This window comes from Micromesistius poutassou (assembly GCF_964030765.1).
Source record: "Micromesistius poutassou genome assembly, chromosome: 7".
Taxonomy (NCBI): Eukaryota; Metazoa; Chordata; class Actinopteri; order Gadiformes; family Gadidae; genus Micromesistius; species Micromesistius poutassou.
Genome location: NC_140277.1, coordinates 7,004,184 through 7,030,041, shown reverse-complemented (window position 1 = coordinate 7,030,041; position 25,858 = coordinate 7,004,184). Strand labels below are relative to the sequence as shown.

The following is a 25,858-nucleotide window of genomic DNA, read 5'->3' as shown; positions in this document are numbered from 1 at the left end:
CACACAAGCTTGTATGTTGCTATAGTGCTCACCCATGTGCGTGTATGCATGCGTGTTTGTGTCTGTGTGTATCTGTCTGCATGTCAATGCAATCCTATCAGGACAAATATATTGTATGTCAATCTTTCCGAAGGGGAGGAATTGAACAAAAGTGTTAACTGACACTCCTTAGCCTAGCAGAGCATCGCCATGACAAGTCATTGTTAGGATGAGTGGAAGGACAAAGAGATCTTGTTGAAAACTGGACAGTGATGGAAAGATTCCTATCCCCCTTTTTGTTAATGAGAAAAAAATGCAGACACAGGGTTTTGTGACAATTGGTTACAGCATTCAGGGCATTTTTACTTTTTGGATGGGATTCCTATATGAGGAACAGTGAGGAGTCACTGTTTCTCTGCAATGGTTAAATGGAATGCTGTGGATTCTATGTGGACTGCTTACAAAGGTTTTAATATTTTTATGAAAGTTGATACAGCCACAATTAGAACCCTAATCCTTCTTTCTTTGAAATCTTCAATGAAGCAATCTCTCGGCTAATTTTAAACTAAACAAATGAAATCAATCTCCTAAAAGCTGCGGCCAGGAAAATCCGATCATAGTTATTGCTGCCCAAATAAGGCCAAATATCGCCAGTCCAATCAGCCTGCTGTAATTGTACTATGTAACTGAAATCTACTGAACAATTTGCTCCTACAACAAACAAAACATGTATTGGTTTCAATTTCAGAAAGAGAAGCAGTGAGAAGCTTATTTCTGCAGGCATTATTGTGGGATATAGGACAGAAAAAGCGCAGGATTTCAATCCTCCATTTGGTATCCATCAAAGGGAAGAGTCTTCCTGGCTGGACACCCTATCCTCTCCTTTAGGAACTGAGTGTGACAACTCCCAGCACTGCCAGCGTTTTAGAGCACTGGAGCCCAGGCTAAAGCAAGGGCCCTCAGCCAGAGAGGTATAAAATGTTCAGTGAAAACAGATACCATGATGAGGGTTGGAGAGTGACAGGGAGATGGAGGCCACGCTTAACCTGTAAACCAGGTGGACCTCGCTCACAATCAACTGGAACACAACCAGATCTTTTCTAGGCCAACACTACTGGTGGTTTTGTAGGTGGTGTTTAGTTTCACAATAGGGGTTCTTGAGACCCAAAGACACAAAATGGGCCCCGATCCATCAAGTTAGAGGAGGGTCATACTGACAATGCAGTTGTTGTTTTTTACAGTAATACTGGTGGTTAAGGAGTAATATTCCTGATTTACAGTGATAACTGTTTTCATTAAAAGTGGTGGCTGCTGAGTAATATTCATGGTTGACAGTAACAGTTGACGGGACCTTTTTTTTAAAAAGGTCCCTTGTGTTCGCTAGCTTCTTGCTAATATCCCCTTTTGGCACATGGACCGGAAGAAAGACTTCCTTTCCCACCCTGTTTTGTGTGTCTGTGTGTGTGTGTGACAGTCAGAGGGTGGGGAAGTAACGAGAGAGAAGACAAAGGCAGCAACCAGCATTCCATCAATCAGGAAAAGTCCTTATGCCCCCATCGTCCAACTACTACCAAGACTTAAAGCTCCTGGGAAAGTGTTGCTGGTGATGTCTCACGAGATAAATGAGATGAGTGGCCTAACACTTTCAAAAAGTTTCATTGCCTTACCAAAGACAAGAAAACACCACCTCAGGTAATGGATAGAAAGTAGGTGATCAATAGGCCTATTCCTAGTATAGTATACTTAGAAATTTATAGATTGGTTTAATGGTTGGCTATTGTCTCATACGGAATATGGAAACTGGTCACAAATTCAGTTTATTAGGAACATAGTTGTGAAAGAGTTTACAAGGCAAACAGGCCTACTAAGTATTGAGCCATCTGAATTTCGCAGTTTAGGTCAACGTTTGCCAAACAAAGACCTTCACAAAAACAGGTCTTGCTTGGAAAGGTTGTTTCAAGCAGCCCAAGTTTTGCTTGATAATCAAACTGACTCTGGTCTCTATTTATTTACAGCAGTCATAACTGTCAGTAATCTTGTCTTCTCAAATTAACAACAATCAACAAGACATCTAATGTTGCTCAGCGCTCAGATCTACTTAAGTTTTAAGTGAAACAAGTGTCGATATCTTTAAAAGACGCTCATTATGAAGTTTTAAAATAAGCTCCTGAGCACTGCTGCCTCCAGCTGGTCATTTTGGAGAATTACACACTGTTAATTTCCACATTATCGAAAGACAAAGCATGTCTAGTCACAAAAATAATATATATTGTGCGAAAACATGGTGTTAAATGAACCATTTTAATCAAGCACAAGACATCCAAAGAGTACAATGTCAATAGAAAAATAAAATTGCCTTCAACAGGGCCTGATTAAATTAGAGTTTGGCTCTTCTTTGTCCAACACTTCAAAACAATAAAATGTACAGACTTCAAGTGAATTTCAAAATATGAATCTTAATTCCTTCAGCATCAAAGAGACATTCATTAAGCTTATTGTTTGGTTCCCATGTAGTCAGTAGTTCCCTTCTCGTCAAACAGAAGATGAATTCTTCCCTTGTAAAAAAGGTCTAAAAGTGTGAACACACCACATGACAGAACAAAGCCATGCTCTAGCCCAGAGGTGCCAGCAACAAGTAAAGTGAAAGAGGATGGATGTTTCTCGTGGAAAGAGAATCATGCATAGTCATGTCCTAACGGAACAGGGCAAAACAGAAGAACTCTGAAAGGTACAATGTGTTTATTGGAACACATTCAGTCATTTTAACAGAACAGAAGTTTCATGAAGTTTGGGGTTTTTTGGACACCGGCTGGAGCCAGTGTTCCATGTTCCACTGTTGAAAAGTAGTTTTTTTTATTTCTTTAAATATATTTTTTCTTGCAAATAAATATATATATTTTTTATTGCTAATCAGGGAACCAAATATCTTGGCATCAAGTACAACTCCAACATACTGGCATAAATCTACATGTGGTACCTGATGGCAATGGCAAAGTAAAACAATTAATGAAAATGTACTCATTCACACAAAGTTAGGAAAAACCCAAATTATGAAAATTAGCTTGAGCAAGCGTAATTTGAGAGAAAATTAGAACGTCAATAAGCAAAACAAATTACTTAAATGAAACAAAAACCTAGTTGTGTAATCAAATCAAATCAAAATAAAAAAATCACAATAAAAAAAAGAATAGTGCTTATTTACAAGAAGAAAAATTCACGTCACAGATTCATTCAGTTGTCGCCACCGTTGGTTTGAGCCGAGGGAGTTTGGCCCCTGCTCTCTGCCTCAGGAGACCCCTCCGCCTGTTGGTCCTAGAACAGGAAGTAAAAAAACAACCAGTTAATACAATACCAAACAACGGATTGCTTAATGCTGACATGTGACAAACTACACAATAAACTGGACTGGTCAGACAACACGGAGGCCCTCTACAGGAAGGGACAGAGCAGGCTGTTCTTCCTGAGGAGGCTCAGGTCTTTCAATGTGTGCACTAGGCTGCTACGGATGTTCTACCAGTCTGTGGTAGCCAGTGCCACCTTCTTTGCTGCAGTGTGCTGGGGAGGAGGCATCGGGAGCGGAGGCTTAACCAGCAAGCTGAATAAGCTGGTGAGGAAAGCGAGCTCTGTGGTGGGGATGAAGCTGGACTGTGTGGAGGCTGTGACAGAGAGGAGGGTGAGAGGAAAGCTGCAGGCGATCATGGACCATCCCTCTCACCCTCTCTACACTGAGCTGAGGCAACTCAGGAGCACGTTCAGCCACAGACTCATTCAGCCACGTGCCTCAAAGCGCTTGAGGGGGCTCTTTCATCCCATCAGTTATCAGACTTTACAACACCTCAACCCCGCGCTCCCGACACCTCCAAGCCCCAACACCTCCTTTTTCTCGACTTGATTAAGGACTAAACCCCACACCTCAGGACTGATTGTTGTTTAAACCTCATCCTCATCATCCTCATCATCATCATCGTCATCCGCTTATCCAGGGTCGGGTCGCGGGGGCAGCAGCTCAAGCAGAGGGCCCCAGACTTCCCTTTCCTGGTCCACATTGACCAGCTCTGACGGGGGGATCCCCAGGCATTCACAGGCCAGTGTTGAGATATAATCCCTCCACCTAGTCCTGGGTCTTCCCCGGGGATGCCCGAACCACACACTCTCTGGTCTCCCTTTTTGAACAGGGGAACCACCACCCCGGTTTGCCACTCCTTTGGCACTGTACCAGACTCCCACGCAATGTTGAATAGGCGTGTCAACCATGACAGCCCCTCAACACCCAGAGCTTTTAGCATTTCTGGCTGGATCTCATCAATCCCTGGGGCTTTGCCACTGCAGAGATGTTTAACTACCTCAGTGACTTCCACCAGGGAAATTGACGACGAACCACCATCAACCTCGAGCTCTGCCTCCATCATAGAGGGCGTGTTAGTGGGATTCAGGAGTTCCTCAAAGTGTTCCTTCCAACGTTCGACTACCTCCTCAGTCGAGGTCAACAGAGTCCCACCCTTACTGTACACAGCTTGGATGTTTCCCCGTTTCCCCCTTCTGAGGTGTGGGATGGTCTTCCAGAAACACTTTGGTGCCGACCGAAAGTCCTTCTCCATGTCCTCTCCGAACTTCTCCCACACCCGCTGCTTAGCCTCTGACACGGCAGCAGCTGCAGCCCTTCGAGCCCGCCGGTACCCTGCAACTGCGTCAGGAGTCCTCCGGGATAACATATCCCGGAAGGCCTCCTTCTTCAGTCGGACGGCTTCCCTGACCACCGGTGTCCACCACGGTGTCCGAGGGTTACCGCCCCTTGAGGAACCTAAGACCCTGAGGCCACAGCTCACCGCCGCAGCTTCAGCAATGGAGGCTTTGAACACCGCCCACTCCGGCTCAATGCCCCCAACCTCCACAGGGATGCTAGAAAAGCTCCGCCGGAGGTGTGAGTTGAAGATGTCTAGGACGGGGGCCTCCTCCAGATGTTCCCAATTCACCCGCACTACCCGTTTGGGCTTACCAGGTCTGTCCAGAATCTTCCCCCATTCCCTGATCCAACTCACCACCAGATGGTGGTCGGTTGACAGCGATCAGCTGACACAATCACAAAATCGATCATTGATCTTCGGCCTAGGGTACTCTGGTACCAGGTACACTTATGAGCACCCTTATGTTCAAACATGGTGTTCGTTATGGACCATCCATGGCTAGCACAGAAGTCCAGTAACTAACGACCACTCAGATTTAGATCAGGGAGGCCGTTCCTCCCCACCACGCCTCTCCAGGTGTCTCCGTTATTGCCCACGTGGGCGTTGAAGTCTCCCAGCAGAACTACAGAGTCCCCTACCGGAGCCCCATACAGGACTCCATTCAGGGTCTCCAAGAAGGCTGAGTACTCTGAACTGCTGTTCGGTGCATACGCACAAACAACGGTCAGAGTTTTCCCCCCCACCACCCTTAGGCGTAGGGAGGCGACCCTCTCGTCCACCGGGGGGGGCCCCGGGCATCCTCCAGGCAGGGTCTCTCCTCTATTCCATTTGTTCACAGGGTCTTTGTGAACCATTCTTAGTTGTTTAAACCTTGTTATTTATTTCATTTTTCATTACCCCAGGAACCCTGCACATTGGCACATTTATACTTAGTCATATTTATTTTTTAATGCACAAGTCACCTACAAACGGACAGTTACATGTATATAGTATGTTTATCTTATTCTAATAGTTTATTATATTTTATTTCAAATTGGTAAATTTATTTGTATATATATACACTCTTGTTTCGCACTCTCTTTTCCCACTGTACTGCTGGTCACTTGTGAATTTCTTCTAAGGGGCATTAATAAAGGACTATCTATATCTATGTGGATTCTCATTGGTCAATTGTAGCAGTCTGTTATTTCTGAAAAGCAGACGTGGCTGCTGTGATTAACAGACCGTCTTAATTAACCTTTTTTCAACCGTAGAAACTCAACTACATTTATTTTTAGCGGAAGTAGTACAATCTAGTTAAAATAAATTAATATCTTCCCGTCATATTTTGTGTCAAATGATAGATTTTATTAGTAAGTAACCGTGTAGTAAGCAAGGGGATGGGTCCTGCATCACCCTGTCAGGGTTGACTTTGCAGTATTGACCAGCTCACTGCACAGTCTCGCTTACTTAACATGTTTCTGAATTCCCCGACAGTCTCGTTGGTGATAAAAGCGTAGACTAAATGACTGAGGAAGTGAAATGGCGTCACCTTTCCGAGCGTGGCCAGCAGCTCTTTGACGGCGGCGGTTAGGCTGCCGGCACACGTGTTGATCTGCCGGTGGTAGGTGGTCTTCAGCTCCTCGGTGGTCTTCAGGGTCTCCTGCGTCAGGCCCAGTGTGCCCTTCACGTCCTCCAGCTCCTTGCTCAGCGCCTTGTTGGCCTGCTCCATGCTCCCCATGGCTTTAGTGTCCTCATCTAGGAGATCAGAGACATGTGAGTGAGTGAGTAATGTAGATATCGAGTAATAGTAATGTTGATATCGATGGTCAAGCAAAAAAAACAGACAAGCAATGTGATCTAATTGAGACACGATTAGATAAGTATATATATAGCCATACAAACACACCAATTGCTTCTAAATACTCCATTACTCTAGGGGAAGATGGTATTATCTGGGCTTGCATCACATTGGGATATTGCAATATAGAGAATATTTCTTCTTTTCATCTTCTCCTTCAAATTAAAAACGTACAACTAAAAACCCTAGCTGTTTGACCATTGCATGGACATGCATTATTTTTTTCCCCTCCTAATATCTACTGAATAATTTAAGTGTAACATCACAGCATTGAGCCAAATCAACCCCAAACCAGTTCACCACTGATAACATGTCGGGTCACTTTATGGCAACCATCCCACATACAGGGAGAGTCAGGTGGAAGTGAGACCAGGTGTTTATTTAGCAAAACTCAAATTGAGCCAGACACCGTCCCGAGGGACTTCTGGCACAGAGTGTAGCTTGCGAGCTCCAGATACAAGAACGTAAACACACACACACACACACACTCTCTTCCTCTTGGGGATCGTACCCATCTTGGCGTCCAGGACGATGAGCTTCTGCTCGATCTCCTCCCGGGCCTTCTCGCTCTTGTCCAGCTTGGTCATCATGCTGCCCACGTCCACCATGGCTCCGTTGAACACGATCAGACCCCCGGCCTCGCTGGACTCGGCCATGGGCGGAGCCGTCAGGGACGGGAGCAGCGCCCGGTTGCCTGGAGACACAGTTGGGTTGATCAGAGTCTGATGTAGCCCTTCTTCTTCTCCCCATAGCGACACCCCGTCGCTTCAGACCGTCGACCAGAATTATGAAGTTGATGTCAACAAGGATTACCTCTACTGTCAATCATTTACATTCTGCATTTCCTCCAATTTCCGTATGGTGTCGATTTGTAGCTTTTTCATCTATTTTCTGTAGTTCTTTGCATATTGTTATTTAAATGTCAGTAATTTACTTTACTGTCCTGTAGTTCTGCTGCTGTGACAGCCACATTACCCATCTGGGATGACCGCTATAATGGTTACTGACCCAAAGAGGCCCAAGAATTAGGGATGCACAATAATAACCGATAACCGATAACTTTTAGCTCCTAAAGGCCGATACCGATAACACACACACACATATCCATATATATGATCATGACCTAAGATCATGACATTGTCACGCAGACATCAGTAGAATCAACTGGGGGTTTAGGGGGGCTGGCTTGCAAGGGGCGGGATATGACGTAGGGTCGAGGTTCACAGTACGGCCCCCATCACTCAGGTGTGTTTTGGTCTGACCGCAGACAGCAACGGAGGCAGAATGGGCAGAACTCATCACGATCATCTTAAATGTTGCTGCAGCGATGCATCATATATTCCGTTGCATCCGCAACATCTGCATCAATCGATGAAAGATTGGAGCATGAGTTACAGACAAATAGAAGAAACACTGAATAAGAAAGGCGTTGCGAACGACTGCGTTACCGGAGGAAGAGAGCGTCTTTTTTTACTTCATTTCAAATCTAACAAACACTGGAACAAATGTAGTCGTTATCTGTGTTTAACTGAGAAAACAGGGAGTGGAAGGCCGGGACCCTATAATGTTCAGCTAACTGTTGTCAATAATAAGTGTTACGAGAGTAGTGTATGTGTGTGCGCTGGAATGGCAGTGTGTGTGTGAGTGAGTGGACAAGCGAGGAGAGCGAGCGGTAGCGTGTGTCAGTTTAGTGAAGTAACGAACGAGTCCAGTTGTGTCTGTGCAAACGTGTATTGTAACGTTAGTGAAACTAAGAATAAAGTACCCAGCCTGTCAATCATTGGCGGCCGCTTCATTCCGACCACATTCCGACCTATAAGCAGACCCACTGCCGGTCAAAGTGAAGGGGGGCACCCCCGAGAGAATGAGGAGCAACGCTGTGCTCCTCGACTACGGTCTGGGAGCCGACAGCAGGAAAGGTGTAACATAATAATAAAAATAAACATTTTCTATATCCGCGTGCAGTTGTGAACTCATGTATTGTAATTGATTGTATGATGTGTACTTGTGTAGGGTTACGATAAGACCTTTCATTTAGCGTTAGTGGGAGCGGGGCACTGAAATTATATAGGCTATGTTATCGGGGCTGATGTAATAATTTCTGTTACCGATAATTATCGTGCACCCCTACCAAGAATATCCCTCAAGTGTTAGTCCTTCAAGACGCTTCACAAAAGATTCAAAAAGCCAGTGGAAATAGAACCGAATAAGGTCAAACTCCCTGGCCATCTTAACCATATCTTGAAGATCAGATAAAGCTTAAACGTGAAGAACTCACCCAGTAGGTGCTCCACCTGGGCGTCGATGAAGGAGGGCGGGGTCTCATCCTTCCCCAGGTCCGTCAGCTTGCGGTAGTAACAGGATTCTTTGACCACAGGCTTATTTAACAGTTTCTTTACCTGGGGACGGAGGGATAGAGAAAGATGGTTAACTCCTTTGGTGGGAAAGCTTGTGCAGGAGAAACATGGGATGGAGGTCTATTTAAGAAGAGGTTGGAGGTTGTTTTCAGCATGGAAAATAAACAACCTTCCATGTTCATATATAGGTCAAAAGGAGTGAGAGTCAAAGGAAAGAGACTATCATGTTCTTTCTTTCCTTCTAATATCTGCCGAATAGATTATGTTTTAACATCACAGCAACATGTCAGGTCATGGTTGCCATGGTTATGGCAACCATCCCACATACAGGTCCCACACCAGTTCACCACTGATAACATGTCGGGTCACTTTATGGCAACCATCCCACATACAGGGAGAGTCAGGTGAAAGCGATACCAGGCGTTTATTTAGCAAAACTCAAATTGAGCCAGACACCGTCCCGAGGGACTTCTGGCACAGAGTGTAGCTTGCAGGTTTGGAAATATCTTACATATATTTATTGATCAAATACAAATCTGTGGATATTTCAAAACACTTAAAGGAAGCAGATATAAACAATTAGTTGTGTATGTGCGGGTTGAGAGATTGAGCGTACCTGAGCGCGGGATAGGTGCAGCCCCAGTGTGTACATGATCTCCTCCAGGTCTCTCTCCATCAGGTAGCCACAGTGGCTCTGGTCAAAGTACACAAAGGCCATCAGCAGCTCCTTGTTGTAGGTCAGCATCAGCTTCTTCTCCTTGTCCTGCAGACGAGATGCCAACCAACACTTATTACCAACATGGACGAGTGTTTCCTCATTCAAAGAGACTCACACTGAATATTTATTTAAGGAGCCGGCATGGGCGTCATCATGCACAAGGATGCCTACAGGGTAATTTGGGTTTAAACCCAGAACCTCTCAGCTGGATGTGAAACCACCACTAAACTAATGATATGCACTTTTTTGTATTGGGAGTTTTTAGTGTCCAATGCATCAATTACAAAAAACAATGGGGCAGAGTGCTAATTAAGAAGAGGAGAGATGTTGTTTCAACCTTTCTAGGTCAAATATAGGACAAAAGATGAAATGTCGGGTCACTTTATGGCAACAATTCCACATACAGGGAGAGTCAGGTAAAAGCAGACCAGGCGTTGATTTAGCAAAACTCAAATTGAGCCAGACACCGTCCCGAGGGACTTCTGGCACAGAGTGTAGCTTGCAGGTTTGGAAATATATCGTACCTATTTATTGATCAAATGCAAATCTGTGCAGACTCCAGAATCTCCACAGATGGCTATAGTTAAAAGAGTCTGCTCAATGACTTGTGCGTGCGAAACTGCCCTAATAAAGCGATGAGACGTGGAGAGCTATGTTTCGTGTGGCTGTGGACAGCAGGAACCCACCTTCGAGGCCCTCTCTTTGGAGACCTTGCCCTCGTCTTTGCGCTCCTCCTTGCGCTCCTTCTCGGTGGAGTCGTCGTCCTCCTTATCTGAGACGGGGAGAAGGCCGTAATGCGGTCAGTTTATCACTCTGGTTCAGCGTCTGTATTTTGCCTTGGGGTTTGTCGAACACTATGTAGGTGCTGCATAAAAAAGGGGCTATATACTGTAAATAAAGCTATTATAGTCATAAGCATTGAGCAGGCAAAGTCTGCAAAGCTACAGCGAAATTCGTAGGCAATGTAAAAGCGCGTTCAAAGTTAGGTTTTTTTTCCCCTTTAGGGGGGCCGATTAAGATGCTCTCAATCAAGCTGCGCAGGACACGTGTACGTGAAGGGCTACCGTTGTCTTCCTCTTCGTCTGCGTCCTCGGCCTCCATGGGGTCATACTCCTCTGCGTTGGCCGTGCTGCCTTCATCCTCGTTCTCCTCTTCCTCGCGAGACTCCTCCTTCTTCAGGGTCGGAACCTTCTCCTCGCTCTGGGAGGACAGGTGGAGGGGAGGGGTGGGGGGGGTCAATTCATGCCAGTATCAGTTTTCTTTGCGTCTGTATCAGGATTCTGATGTTATTAATGGTTAATGGTACATCCTACAGGGGGCGCTATAGAGTATGTTTGCCTATAGTCGATTTACTTGGCTCGGATTTGTTCAACGACTTTTATACTGTGTATAAAACCTAAATGATAAAAATTTGATTGACATTTTCACAGAATCGCAATACATTAAAAAAATATATTGTGAGGTCCATACTAATTCTCATCCTTACTGGGACACACACACACACACATGTAAAACCACCACTAGACTAGCCTGCCCTCTAATAATATGCAATTATTTTGTAGTAGTAGTTGTTAGTGTCCGTCGGTCCGTCCTATGCATCAATTACAAAAAACAATGGGACCGAGTGCTAATTAAGAAGAGGAGGGATGTGGTTTCAGCTTAGGAAATAAACAACCTTTCTAGGTCAAATATAGGTCAAAAGATGACATGTCAGGTCACTTCATGGCAACAATCCCACATGGAGGGAGAGTCAGGTGAAAGCAGACCAGGCGTTTATTTAGCAAAACTCAAATTGAGCCAGACACCGTCCCGAGGGACTTCTGGCACAGAGTGTAGCTTGCAGGTTTGGAAATATATCATACCTATTTAATGATGAAATGCAAATCTGTGGAGATTCCAGAATCTCCACAGATGGCTCCTCCCACACCCACACGACATGCCTACCTTCTTCTTCTCCTCGTCCTCCTTGGTCTTCTTCCCGGCCGGCTCCTCACTCTCCTCCTCCTTCTCCTTCTTGATGTCGCGTTTCAATCCGCCCTCCTTCTTCTCCCCGACCACCACTACCGCCGCCACTGACGTAGCAGTAGCAGTGGCCGTAGCCGTAGCAGTAGCCGTAGCAGTAGCAGTAGCCGCCACCACCGGCGTCACCTCCTTCTTGACCTTCTTCTCCTTGTCCTTCTTATCATCCTTGGCGGGCAGCGAAGCCAGGGCCTTGTAGATGCGGTAGCCAAAGTCTCGCTGGAGCATCTCGTTGAAGAGCTCGGCAAACAGTGACACCTGGTGGTGGGATCCGAGGAGAACGGGGAGCAAAAAAAACTCTCAGAAGGTCAGACACTCTCAGAAGGTCTACCACAAGGATTTACTATGCGTGTGTTGTACTACAAGAGTGTAGTGTTGGGATTCTCACCCAGAAACACTTTAGCTTGGGAGGGCTCTCACCTCAAAGGAGTGCTCCTTGTTGTCCTCCAGCCGGTAGTCCAGCAGCACGCTCAGAGACATGATGCTGCAGTCGAACTTGCCGTTCTTGGCGGCCCAGTTGGGGTGCACCAGGATGGTGGGCTCCTCGGGCAGCACGTAGCGCCGCTCCCGCCGCTGGCGCTCCAGCTCGTCCTGCTTACGCCGCTCCTCCTCCTGACACGCACCGAGATCACACACCCGGTTTAACACCACCACACACTTTGTTGGTGTGCCTACCGAGACGGCTCAGCTCGCCTGATAGACGTTGCCCCAAGCATACAGCGTCATCATGAACCCTGATCTGGGACCCGGCGGTCCTGCTGTGTAATAGACCTACTGGGTGGGGGGGGGGGGGGAAGACACAAGCCTGGTTTTCTTTTTGTTAGGGAGATGGAGGTGAGAGCGAATGGATGAATCTTTCAGAAGGGGATTTTACTTGAAACCTTTACACTGCCTTTTTACAGTTTGCTACTGCCGGTCGAGTTTGTGTTTACCAATTACACGCTTACAGATCTTTGCCTCAAGCAACATGATTGGTTTAAAGGGTTAGGTTTAAACCCAGAACCTTTCAACCAAAAAAAAACACCACTAGACTAGCCGGCCTTCTAATAATATGCACTTTTTTGTAGTAGCAGGTTTTTTTTAGCGTCCTATGCATCAATAGGGGAGGCTGAGTGCTAATTAAGAAGAGGAGGGATGTTGTTTCAGTGCAAATAAACAACCTTTCTAGGTTAAATATAGGTCAAAAGATGACATGTCGGGTCACTTTATAGCAACAATCCCACATACAGGGAGAGTCAGGTGAAAGCCGACCAGGCATTTATTTAGCAAAACTCAAATTGAGCCAGACACCGTCCCGAGGGACTTCTGGCACAGAGTGTAGCTTGCAGGTTTGGAAATATATCGTACCTATTTAATGATCAAATGCTAATCTGTGCCGACTCCGGAATCTCCACAGGTGGCTATGGATGGCTATGGTTAAAAGCAACCAACATAAAAGAACAGACCTCCCGGACCTACCTCTTTATCCTCCTCCTGTGGGGGCTCCTCCTCATCGGGGACCTTGACCTCCGGTTTCTCCGGCTCCTTGGCCTCTTCCACCTGCTCCTCCACCTTCAGCTGCTTGGTGAGGCGGGCGATCAGCTGGGACTTGAGCCCCTTGGAGCTCAGAGAGCGACAGTCCAGCTCCTTACGGAGGTCATTCACCTGGGAGGGGGAAGGGGAGAGGTCAGAGGGGGGAACTTCCCGGATTCAGAAAGACACAGGGATGGATTTGAAAGCCACATTGTTGAATTAAATGTCTCCAAGACTACAAACTAGCCTGCAAGTATGCAAGTTCTTATGCCATACCTTCATGGACTTTGGATCAAGCTTATCCCAGTGAGTTGGTATGGTGACCTCCTTAGTGTCTTCCTCGTCCTCCTTCTCTTCCTCCTTCAAGGGAAAACGATTCAGATGGATGGATAGAGAGAGAGAGCGACAGACACACAGGAAGAACGAGAGAGAGAGAGAGAGAGAGAGAGAGAGAGAGAGAGAGAGAGAGAGAGAGAGAGAGAGAGAGAGAGAGAGAGAGAGAAGGGACAACACAACAGTCAGCACACAGAGCTCCAGGCCTCCAGTGTGAATCAAAAAGAGTTGACGTGTGCAAAAAGCAGGGTCACATGATCGTGTCTGTCATAGTCTCTCTGCTGTGCTTTACTCCACTGCCACTGATGGATAACACAGGGAAGCTCTCCACTAGCTCTTCTAAACATAAAAATTTATTAAATTAAAATTAAACAAAATTAAAAAAGGAAATGTCCCCCCCCCCCGACCCCAGCGGCCAATCAATGCGGTTCTGTGGAACACAACAAAAAAATAAAATAAATAAAAATGACCAGGTGTGTCCAAAGGGTGTGTAGGTACATCAGGTGACCTGGAGCTGGTCTCCGAATGGAGTGTGAATGGGTGGGTGGGCCTAGTATGGTCTATGACTGGGTAGGGGATGGGGGGTGGGAGGGGGGCGGTCTTGGGAGGACTGTTCCCATAGAAAAGAAGCCATTTGTCCAACCAACTGCAGTGGAAGAACCAAGTTCTACATGTAGCCCCAAAACAATAGCAAAAAAAACAAGTGCAGACAGGAAACAGGACTTAGGGGTGGGGTCTGGGGGATGGTCTCTTTTTCCAAGTCAGCTGATATCAAATTGATCTTCTACATAGCACACACACACACACACACCCCCACACACACACACACACACACACAAACTAGACCAAAAACATCACGCCCTCTCACAACTGACTCTACAGATTCCAGCCAAGCGTGAAACAATCAAAAATGGTTCCTAACACCAAGATTTAAATAAAACCCCAATCGACTCTCAAACCCATATTACTGAGAAATCCATTTGATAGTAAGCCACATTTGATGGATCATCATCCTATTTCGTGGTTTATTTTTTTTAGGAATTGACGAGAGTAGTTGCACCCAGATTGCATCCCGTTTTAAATTGAGTTAAGAAAGCTGGAAGCCGTGTCATCAGCCGAGACAGCGTGTTCACTTTATCAAATGGATGCTAGTCTCTCTCCTTGGGACAGTATGTGTCTTGTCAGGTGTTGTGGGGCAGAGTGAAGGATGCAGACAGAGGAAAGGGGAGGGGCGGGGGGTAGTGGATACAACAGCAAGGTAGGGAGGGTAGGGAGGGATTGAGGGCAGGCGTTTGATGGTGCGATAGTGTGTGCCTGTGTGCTGACGTTTGACATCTCTGTGTGCGAGTGTCTCACGTGTGTATGTGTTTGTGTGTGTGTGTGGTGTTTGTTTGTTTTTAAGCTGTGTTTTGTGTGGTAATTCCTGTGCCTTCCTGTGAGAAGCGGAAATGAGAAGAGAGGGATTAGCGGGTTCAGTGCCTGTTCTCCATCCGCCTCCTTTCGCTCGGCCGACAGCTTCTCGGCCAGCTGCTCCCGGAGTCGCCGCGAATGCCCCTCCCACTCTGAGCGGGTAGGAAGACAATGCCACACATCCGGGAGAAACAAAACCACTGTCTCCACATGTGCGGGGACTGTCCGCCCCTTGTGACTCTCCTCCGGCCGGTGATAGCGAATCTCTGCAAAGCGATACCTGTCGCAAAGGAAGAGGGCGCATTGGAAAGAAACATTCTCGTCAGGACACAGAGAGATAGAGATAGAAAGAGAGAGAGAGAGGCAGAGGCAGGTTGGACTAGGACAAGCCTTCTGTTCCCCCACAAATAGAGCTAGTCCTGCTTCCCCCTCCATGCTTCATTACAGTCACCCCTCACTCTCCTACGAGTAATCAAACTCAGGCTGCATCTCTCCATCAACTAGTAGGGACTTAGTAGGTTAGGGTGGCCAATTTGACAATAAAAGCTGACAAGACAGTTACAAAGAAAACAAAAATACACAAATCAAAACACGACCCCATCGGGATATTCCCTCTCCTTCAGCCAATTAGAAGAGCGCTCTGCATCTAACACCAGATTATGGTATGTATGCACTGTAGCGCAGGTAGCTGGTGGGGTGGGGGGGAGGGGGGGAGGAGTGGTTGTGAGGAGAAGAGACAGAATGAAAAGGACACAATGAAGTGGAGTTAAATATGCAAGATATTTAACCAGAGCCCATAGAAACACCAAACGACGACAACAATAGAAAATAATGGCAGCGTCTCCCGGTCTTCCAGTCCACTGCTCATCCAGCCACAGAGAATCATCAAGGCACACCATCTTTCAACAAATCCATGTGTGAGTGTGTATATATGTAGATTTACATACATATACATGTGCATGTATAGAGAGGCAGGACAACACGCACACAAAAGCAACAACGCTTAACAGAAACAAATATAAAGTAGCAAATCAAAAATCACAATTATCATTAATATGAAGAAGAACAGAAAATAGCAACCGGATGTGACAAAGAGAAGAAAAAACGATTGCACGCTGAAGTTATAAATTCATGCAGCGTTTGAATTTTGTATTTTAGCGTCTGCTTTTTTGTTGTTGGTAGCATCGATACGGATCCACATGGGAGGTCTGACGGTGGTAGGGTGAGGAGGCGGACAGAGGGTACTTACCACTGGGTGCACAGACTGAGGTCTATGCCAGTGAGGGCCTTGCAACAGCGTATGGCTGTCTTAATGAGGACAGAGGGGTCGGTCTCCGGCTCGGCTCCGTCCAGGGAGGGGGACCAGTGGCCCCCAATGGCCATGGCCTCGTCCTTCCCCCTCATCCCCACCAAGAACTGAAGACAGGCGCACACAAACAAACAAACAACAAAATGAGTGTTGAAATAAAAACAGGGATTGCGATGATCAGGAAGGATTGAGAAACCGAAAGAGAGTAAATGAGAAAAGAGAGGAGTATAGGGTAACCCTATCAGAGGAGAGACTTAAGATGCAATGGAACACGTTGAGCAAAACATCAGATGTATTTCTTTCACACACACAATGAGAATGGGAAATGAAAAATGGAAATGGAATAAGATTAAGACCTCACAGTTAGCTGTCCCCTACTCTTCTCAAACCTCCCCACAACCACCATCCCCTCCCTCCCCATGCATTAGGTACATGTGAACGACGTGGCGATGAGCGTGGGGTGTACCTTAATGAGTCTAGCCGGATGCTGGAAGGCATCTCTGAGTTCCTGAGGGTCCTCGGCCAGAGCGCAGGACTTGTGGTAGAGTTCCTCTAGACCAGGGTTAGCGAGCAGCATCACCTGCAGGACAACACACGGACCTCAGCCAGGAATACAAGTATACTGGAAATGACTATCGCACCAAAAAGTAAGGTTCTACTATTTTACTATAAAAGTTATCTTTCTTTAATCCAAAGCGAGTTATGTTGAATTTGTAGATGGTGAGCAGGTAGGGGTCGACCCTTGCTCAGGGATGCCTATAGGATAGGCTACAAACACACTGAATGCTGCACCTTTCTGCATAGAGCCAAACACTAAACTAATTTGAACCTACAACATCCAGCCCCCCCACCACTCCACGATCTTTCCCCCTTTTATTTCCTCTCCATTTGTGCCCAACAATTAGGCCGACGTCACACAACAGCCGGTCCCACCTTAGCACTATAGGTGTGGTTGGCGTCAGGCGGGTCCAGCACGGCCGTGTTCTTGACCAGCGGGTCCACCTCCTTGTGCATGATGTGGAAGTTGCAGTAGTTGCCGAACTGGAAGGGCCGCTGCAGGGGGAAGGCATCCACCCAGGTGAAGACGGCACCGAAGAAGTCGCTGGGGATGTACAGGCTTTGGTAGCGGCGGCGCAGCTCCATCATGTCGCAGTTGGAGCTTTAAAGAGGCAGGAGGAAATACAAAAAAAAAAGGGCTTTAGGCAGGGGGCCCATCATGGTGGGCATGACCACGTCCACATGGGTCGTGTGCATGACGTTCAGTGAGTCGGAGGACAAGCAAAGCATTCTATCAATACTGGAGAAACTACTAATTAATACAACCAAGATTTAACATATTCCCCTCCCCACCATGTGCCACTCACTCCCTTGCACGATTACATGCAAATTTATGAAAACTAAGACCGACCTGGAATAAGCAAATGAAACCCTAACACACTACCACAAAGGAAGAAGAAATAGTCGCACTTCTTTGCTAATCATTTGTCAGTATAAGGAAAAATGGGCTAGCCCTAAATAAACCCCAATAAAGAAACACAACCTCGCACTTAAACAACGCCAACATGGCTGACGGCATGTTGCTTACTCACCCGTCCAGGCTGAACTTGGAGAACTGGACCGTGTAGCGAGGGACCACCCTGCGAGGCCTGCGGGGCGAGCGCTCCCGTCTCGGGGAACGCTCCCTGGAGCGCTTCCTGGTGGGCGATCGCTCCCGGGACCGCCGGCGCTCCCGCTCCCTGTCACGGCTAGACCACAAAGGAATACAGACAGTTAAAGGTACAGTATGTAACAATAAGAATAATCAAGTACATGCAATCTAATCTTAATAACTAGTCCTTAGACAGCTAGACGAAGTGTGTGACTAGAGCAGAAGACAGCTGAACTAAGTGTGTGACTAGAGCACTAGCCAGCTGAACTAGGCGTGTGACTAGAGCAGAAGACAGCTGAACTAGGTGTGTGACTAGAGCAGAAGACAGCTGAACTAGGTGTGTGACTAGAGCAGAAGACAGCTGAACTAGGTGTGTGACTAGAGCAGAAGACAGCTGAACTAGGTGTGTGACTAGAGCAGAAGACAGCTGAACTAGGTGTGTGACTAGAGCAGAAGACAGCTGAACTAGGTGTGTGACTAAAGCACTAGACAGCTAAACTATTGCCGCTTTTCCACCGCCAGTACCAACTCGACTCGACTCGCCTCGACTCAACTCGGTTTGGTTGCGTTTCCATCTAAAAAAGTACCTCTTCAATGTGGGCGGGTCGTAGAAAAGAACCTCTCCACCATGGGCGGGTCGTCATTACGTTTAAATCACGGGAGACGCGATTCCCGGGAAATCTGAATCTGATCAAGACTATTTCCTGATTCCCGGGAAAGGTTATGATGGGAAATAAAATAAAATAAAATAAAAAGCGCAATGACTGCGCGTCTATTGTTGTCATACGGTAACGTTGATAGAGGCGAAACTCGAGCCCTAGGAAAGGAACGACACTGAAACGAAACAGCGAAACGCCGGTCCGTGGACTCCAGCCACGCCGGACACACACAACCACGCCCGACACACATAACGACGCGCAGCCTAACTCTAGCCCCGGGAAAGGAGCGACACACACGGCGAAACGCTGATCAGTGTCCCCCTCGGGAGCGGGTTCGTGGACTCCAACCACGCCGGACACAACTTAACTTGAGTGAATATTCCCATTTACAGCCGCTGGCCAATCAGTTACCAGCAGCCTGTTTACGTCACACAAAAGTACCTACTCCGCTGGCATGGAACCTCGACGGAGGTAGTACTAAAAAAAAGTACCCGGTACTAGGTACCAGGTACTTTTTTTGCCAATGGAAACGCAAATAAGGCGTGGCGAGTCGAGTCGAGTCGAGTAGGTACTGGCGGTGGAAAAGCGGCATAAGTGTCCCATGTCTGCTGACCTGCGCTCCTCCTTGGGCCGCAGGATGAGCTCGGGGCCGCGGTCGATGCGGTTGGGGAAGCGTGGCGGCGGTTCGATGCGTCTGACGGGCTGCGGCTGGGGCATCATCCTCACCGGCGGCTGGAGCAGACCCCCGGAGAACACGTCCGGAGCGAACACAGGAGCCCCCCCTTCAGCACCACAGACAGGTAGAAATAGAGCAATAACACTCAGTACAGAACAACCCTGTTTACAGAGTACGGTGGTAATCATTAATTTAGCTCATAATGGAATAGATGCATTTGCTGTTGGCAGCAGACTATCCCAATAAATAATCACCTTTTTAAATAATCATTCATTAAATTGGTATGTTGTGCGATGAGTGTTGTGTAATATATGCCGTTTAGTGGTCAACTTTATCCAAGGAGTCCAGGTGTACAATACTGTGAGTGCATACAGGACTGGCCATCTGGAGCACTGTATGTGTCCTTAGAATAGAGTGCCCTTCTGGGAATATAACACCTAGCCTGGCATCGTTAACTCCAGGCTAGCGGCGCTAGACAGGACCACTGCATGTTGTGTCCCTAGGTTGGATACTACAATGAGGAACACTGCATTACCAGGCCAATACTACGATTATAAACACTAGAATACTCATAGTCAGCCCACGGCTCAAGCCCATTACCTCTGTATGCTAACCTTTGTGTGAATGTGAATGAATGAATGAATGTGATTGTGATGTCTGAAACTGTAATAAAGAATATATATATATATATATATATATATATATATTATTAAGGGACGAGTGCCCTCTGTTGTAGAAAACAAGGCCATGGCTGAACATGAACCAACGTCCATCCACATCACATGATGGAGGGTCTCCTGCCGGCTTACCTTTGGGTGGGGGCTGGGGCAGCAGGGGCTGGGGTGGGTTCTGCAGCAGAGGGGCCAGAGAGGCGGCAGACATCTGGGGCTGAAGCAGGGAGGGTGGGGGCCCCTGGTTGGGGACGTTGAAGGAGTTGGGGGGAGGCAGGGACTGCATCATGGGCGGGCCCTGCTTCATCATGTTGGGCGGGGGCTGGTTCTGTTTGGAGGAGGGAGGAGATAAGGGTGGGGGTCTCATGTTATTGTCAGGGTCCAGAATTAGCACAGCTAATCGAAGGTAGATTTGAAATTTTGGCAGGTAAAATAATTTAGGTACATATTGAAACCAATGCTTAAAACCTAATAATATATGTATTCACTGCAACATACAATGTACCCGATCACTGTAAAGTGATATCCACAAATTCTAATTAATTCCTTTCTGGACTAGAGTGATTTGAATAGTGTCTTTGGCTAAAGAACCAGCAGCAGATTAACAGACAAGTGGCCACTATTACTATTCAGGCCTTTAGCATACAAGACGTCCAGTGATCTATGTTTGTAAATATACATGTCATGTACATGAATGAGCAGATTGCTCAAGGATTCCCAACTTTAGGCTGCGGACATCGGGGTTCAAACCCAGAACCTTTCGGTTGCTAATCAAACCCCCACTAGAATATGCTGTCCCCCCCCCCCCCCAGCCCCGCCCCTCAATACAGAAAGAAAAACAACATGTGGTGCAGGAGGAGCCCGAAGGCGGGTGTGAGAATGAGCGAGACGTGCCGGGAAAGGGTTTACGTTTTGCCGGTTATCCGGCGCAGAGTGCATGTCCGAGTACCGCAGCTGCATGGGCGGCTCGTAGAAGTTGCCCAGCTGCTGCGAGGCCTGAGGTAACGGCGGGGGCTGCTGATGCTGATGCAGGGGGAGGAGCGAGAACACACATGTCAGCAACACACACACACACAATGTGTTGCTATGGTAACCAAACACGCGCTTAAAAAGGGATTATCTCTACTAGGAGAGGGATGATCTCTCCTGGGACATGACAAGACGCTAGCCGTACAACCATTGGACAAACCTCAAAAGTTTTGAAACGGATACAAACATGCAACTCACTGGTCAGTTAATGGGAGTATTGATTCTAGCTTAATATATTGAGATCTCTATATAAACATAATATAAGCAATGTACACTATTATGAACTGTAACTGCTTTACAAAGCCAGTCAAGCCAAGTGTGATTGCTTCGTCATTTTACACTAATTGATCCGTTTCAAAAACTGAAATGTAAATAAAAATATTCAGGTGATATATAGTATATAGTATTCGGTCTGGCCTAATTTACGTTCTCTGAAAAAAGAGTGTCGGGCATTCTCACCGATTGGTTGGAGAGCTGAGGTAAGGTCTGGATGCGCTGTGCGTTCCACTTGAAGGGCATGTTGGGATTGTAGACCGCTTCCACTAGGACCCTGTCGCCCACCTGAGGGGTCTTCCCTTTCACAGCACTGGAAAGACGAGAAATTAGAAATTGTAGTTGAGTTAAATAAAAAAAATAAAAAAGAATCACACCAAGCACAAAGACAAATTGAGCACATTGACTCTTTATATCAAACATACATGCAATTTACAGTATATATTATTGAGTACACAGGCCATGTGTAACTGGAAAAGACACTACGTATTCAAATGTTACCTAAGCTGGAAGAAGACGTCCTCGTCCACAAAGCCGAAGGTGTCGTGGAGTTTGTTGACCACGCCGGTGAAGACGCGCTGTTTCTGGGGCTGGGCCTGTGGTTGGTGGCTTGAGCGCGGCGTCGGATACGACACTGTGATTTGGGCCGTCTGCTGATTGGACATGCCCAGGCTGGTGGGCAGGGCCCCCGAGGGCTGCGAGAGGGAAAGCTGCTTCTGTTATTATGCGTGACCATTATGGAATCAGCAGACATACAATGATAAGGACACATACTATGAAAGTAAATAAGGCACCCGAGTACATTAAAATATAACTTTATAAAAACATTTTCGGGGAGGATCCCCGCTGACCACGCTAAAAGCCGTGGAGGTCTGGGTAAAGCCCTAGATGTCCTCAAACTTTAGCCACCACCTTAAATTTTATTTTTTTGCATTTCTAAAGCTTTAAGCAACAACAGTTTTGTATTTTCACATGATGCGTCTAAAACCACTAGTAAGCTCATTACCTGAGAAAGCAGGGCCTGCTGAGGCTGTGGAAGCTGCACACAGTGAGGAAGAGAGAGAGAAGAAAAACGTTCAACAGTGGATTGGCTACCATGTGTCAATCTTACCACAACACACACACTGCATTAATTTTACAATTCACTGCAGGGCTCATTGATTTGTTTTCCATTATCCTTATTAATGTGGTTGGGTGCACTTGAATGAAATAGGTTCCAAACAAACGTAACATAGTCAGCATTATTATGTGCTTGTCTTATTGTCAACATCACTGGAGATGACTACAATGGACGATTGAACCAAAATGTTTTAATGTTTTGCTGCAGTGATGCAGCAGATCAGGTTGGACTCTTAGTTATGGGATAAGTCACCTAAAATTAGTATTTTTAAAATCAAAACCAAATAACACTTTGAATATGTGAATATGGCAAGACGAGTGGTATCATTTTAGGTTGATATAAATAACAAGGTTTTGTGCACAAAACAAACAGAAGAATCCCATTAAGACCACTGTTTGACAAAAGATAATATATAGAGCACAGGTGGAAATAGCACACCAGTGCCTAGAAGCGCAGTATTTTACCTGATGAGGGACATTGTACAGCTGCTGCTGTGGAGGTGGTGGCTGTTGCTGTTGTAGTTTTTCAAATTTGGATTGATAGAAATCAACATGTTTTGACATTAAGATCAAACACTCATTGAAATGACTGACAAAATATAAGACATGATACAACACAAAAGTTATAAAAAACAGGAGCCTGTATTACATCAGTGACTAAGGCAGCAGGTCTTACCTGATGGGGTACATTATACATCTGTTGTTGTGGGGGCGGTTGCTGTTGTTGTTGTTGTTGTTGTTGATGTTGCTGCTGCTGTTGTTGCTGCTGCTGCTGCTGTTGTTGTTGTTGTTGTTGTTGTTGCTGCTGCTGCTGCTGATACTGCTGTAGGGCAGTATTGATCTGAGACTGGAAGTGGAATATAGGACTTGTGAGACAAGCAATATATTTAAAACAAGACAAGCCAGTGAATCAATAGGTCACCACCTGGGGGCCGGTCACTCACCTGCTGCAATGCTGCGGCGGCTGCAGCAGCTGCAGCCTGCTGCTGCAGGGCGGCGGTCTGCTGGGAGAGCTGGTAGTTTGCTGCAGACTGGTTGCCAAGGGAGGCGGCTGCCAAGGCGGACTGCGGTGCGTACATTGAAGGAGAAGCGCCTAGTAGCGATGGCTGCTGCACTCCGAGAGCTAAAGAGTAACAGAAAGCAGCCATACTTACGAGTGGAAGGATACGTTTTAGGTAGAATATTACACAAAGATTTAGTTGACAGATTAAAACAGCTAAAAAAAATGTTTTATTATTGTAATGCATAGTGAATGCTTAACAAAAGATAACTTGGAGCTATATGCAAAAAACGTTAAATAATGCACCACCACGAACAAAACAAAAAAAATTGTATTCGAAATATATTGTGTCTGGATTATTGTTATCATCACAATCAGCATACAACAGCACGTGCATATTTGACATCGATTTTTAAGCACTGGCCGTCCGTTCATAATGTAAACGTAAGAGCAGTGACCATAATCGCTTCGTGTCTGATGATACTCACAGTGTAAGCTGTTGAGGTCAAGAGACTGTCCAGAGTGGCCAGGCTGGGACACCGCACCAGTGGCGAACTGAGTCGCCCATGGCGGGTTCTTCTGCCCCCCGAACTGGGCCATGGCTCACTCGGGAAAAGGGGGAGTCTCCGCAGCAGCTAAAATCCTTCCTTCTATAAAACAAACCCAAAAAGCATACGATTAGTTCTTGCTGACACAGCAACCGTGATGGCATCGCCAGCCAAGCCTTCTTGCTACCTCAGCTAGTTAGCAGCAGCAATGCGCCTAGCTTGTTAACTACTAAGCTGTAGCGATTTAGCAACATAACAAAACTCCCAACTTCCAAAGCAAGACGACTAACGTAAAAAATTACTAGCTTGCCAGTGCCTTCGCAGATATATTTATAAAAGGATTTCACCATGTAGCAATAAGACTACGCGTTACAGAGTCCGTTAGCAAGTAAACGCGCATGACTCGCGCTGGTTTTTGTCATCAACAACCTAGGCCCCTGCTAACCAGTGCTAGCTTATATCACTAGACAGGTAGTTGTCAATAGAACACATTTTTAATGTGAAAATAATCCTGATTCAAGCGTCTACTGCACAACAGTGATCGAAATAGGAATAACATTTCACAATACCCGATCTTCGATTAAATGTAATAAATACGTTGGCTTCTTACCACACTGTCCTCTGTACCCGGCTGCTCTAGACATGTACATTGCGCATGCGCATACGCATGGGAGCTCGGTTTTCCACTGAGGGTTGCATGTCTTTACTGCTAAGATTTTTTGGTCCGAAATCTATTAACCCAATAACATTATTACATGATTACACGAGTTAAAGCATGCGTGTAACTTAAAAAGTATTCACAATTAATAATGTGTGTGCGATTTTTTTGTCTGCGCTTGACATATCCATTTACACCAAAACTACAATTACGATTGCATTGGAAATTCTATGGTAAAATTCTAGATATTTATTTTTCATTTTAGTTGATTGATTGATTTAGTTGTATACCTCGCCGTGCGATCAAAATGCGCATGAACCAGATTGTAATCGGCCTCATGGGGACGCTATAGAAACCATACAAATATAGTCAAAATAATATATGGTTATGAAAAAAACATGACATTTTTGATTCGTAAATTCGGAGGTTTTTAGCATTAAAAAAAAAAAGTCTGATGGATTAATTTGGTCAAGTATGAGAGTATTGTTACTCAAACACATGGCCATAACCATGGGTGCAGATCCTGGGGGGTGGGGGGGGGGGGGGGGCAGTCAACATGGCAGTGGACATTTCAAATTATTGAAATGGTGGAACAAATAATGTTTGACAAATATATGTTTGACAAATATATTTCTGACTCCACATTCCATCTCTGGTCTCCTCCACTACAATGCAAATGAATGGGTAGTTTCTTAGGGCTTCATATTTTTGATATTCATCCATATAAATTAATCATGCATAAAGTAGTCCCATAGACTGGGAGAAAAGGAAGATGGTGAGAAGAATTTGGGATCTGGGAGGGTTGGAGGGAGGCGAAAGATAAGAACATGAGTAGACATTACATGCCGAGACCCTTAAAATTATGATTTACTAATATAACAGTCAAGTAAGTAGTGATACGCGCTGTTGGCTGTTTAGGACAAATAAACAATAGTGAGCCTCTACAAAGTTGTGATTTATGGTGGCATGGTATGAGTTGCATACGGGCAATTAAAAAAAAAAAAAAATCACTTTTGTGTCCCCCCCCCAATCCTGACATCGGATCTGCACCCCTGGCCATAAACCATTTGCTACAGACGCGCATGTGCCAGTTCTGGTGCGAAAGCTGATCATTTGGGTAAATTACCTATAGGTGCCGCTATAAGCAGCGGATTAGGCCGGATTTATAGGCTAGTTTTACCGCGAGTGAGTGTTGAAGAATGAATGAATGCGGGTGATGCTTGGTGCGCGTGTGTGTGCGCGCCCATCTGTCTAAACACACGCAAATTAAACACGTAAGTGTATGAGAAGGAAATCGAGTCAGTCGACCTGCGATAAGCAGCTGATTCTGAACGGACTCGTCTTCGAGATGGACGAAAAACGATGGGCGAAAAACGAGACACACGAGAAAGAAAATGATCCGCATTTTCTATTAA

The 25,858-nt window shown here is 46.0% G+C and overlaps 1 protein-coding gene across 4 annotated transcripts; it reads right to left on the bottom strand.

Annotated features, from left to right (window-relative positions):
• Nucleotides 1-1,893: 1,893 nt before the first annotated feature.
• On the bottom strand, nucleotides 1,894-24,446 carry ccar1 (cell division cycle and apoptosis regulator 1). 4 transcript variants are annotated; one of them, XM_084470649.1, is made up of 27 exons: nucleotides 24,396-24,446; nucleotides 23,726-23,887; nucleotides 23,182-23,360; nucleotides 22,914-23,084; nucleotides 22,703-22,750; nucleotides 22,125-22,157; nucleotides 21,620-21,828; nucleotides 21,305-21,431; nucleotides 20,726-20,839; nucleotides 19,955-20,144; nucleotides 19,083-19,251; nucleotides 17,752-17,907; nucleotides 17,096-17,321; nucleotides 16,629-16,742; nucleotides 16,103-16,269; nucleotides 14,923-15,133; nucleotides 13,387-13,470; nucleotides 13,057-13,242; nucleotides 12,019-12,210; nucleotides 11,524-11,856; nucleotides 10,644-10,779; nucleotides 10,266-10,351; nucleotides 9,478-9,624; nucleotides 8,783-8,903; nucleotides 7,016-7,198; nucleotides 6,196-6,401; nucleotides 1,894-3,291 (listed from the first exon to the last, which is right to left on the bottom strand). In XM_084470649.1, exons 2-27 carry the CDS (start codon nucleotides 23,835-23,837, stop codon nucleotides 3,211-3,213), a joined length of 3,981 nt encoding a protein of 1,326 aa, XP_084326775.1. In that variant the 5' UTR covers nucleotides 23,838-23,887; nucleotides 24,396-24,446; the 3' UTR covers nucleotides 1,894-3,210. The 4 variants fall into 4 exon arrangements, with proteins under 4 accessions (XP_084326775.1, XP_084326776.1, XP_084326773.1 ...); XM_084470650.1 differs by having other exon boundaries at nucleotides 21,620-21,813; XM_084470647.1 differs by having other exon boundaries at nucleotides 1,895-3,291; nucleotides 20,711-20,839.
• Nucleotides 24,447-25,858: the final 1,412 nt, after the last annotated feature.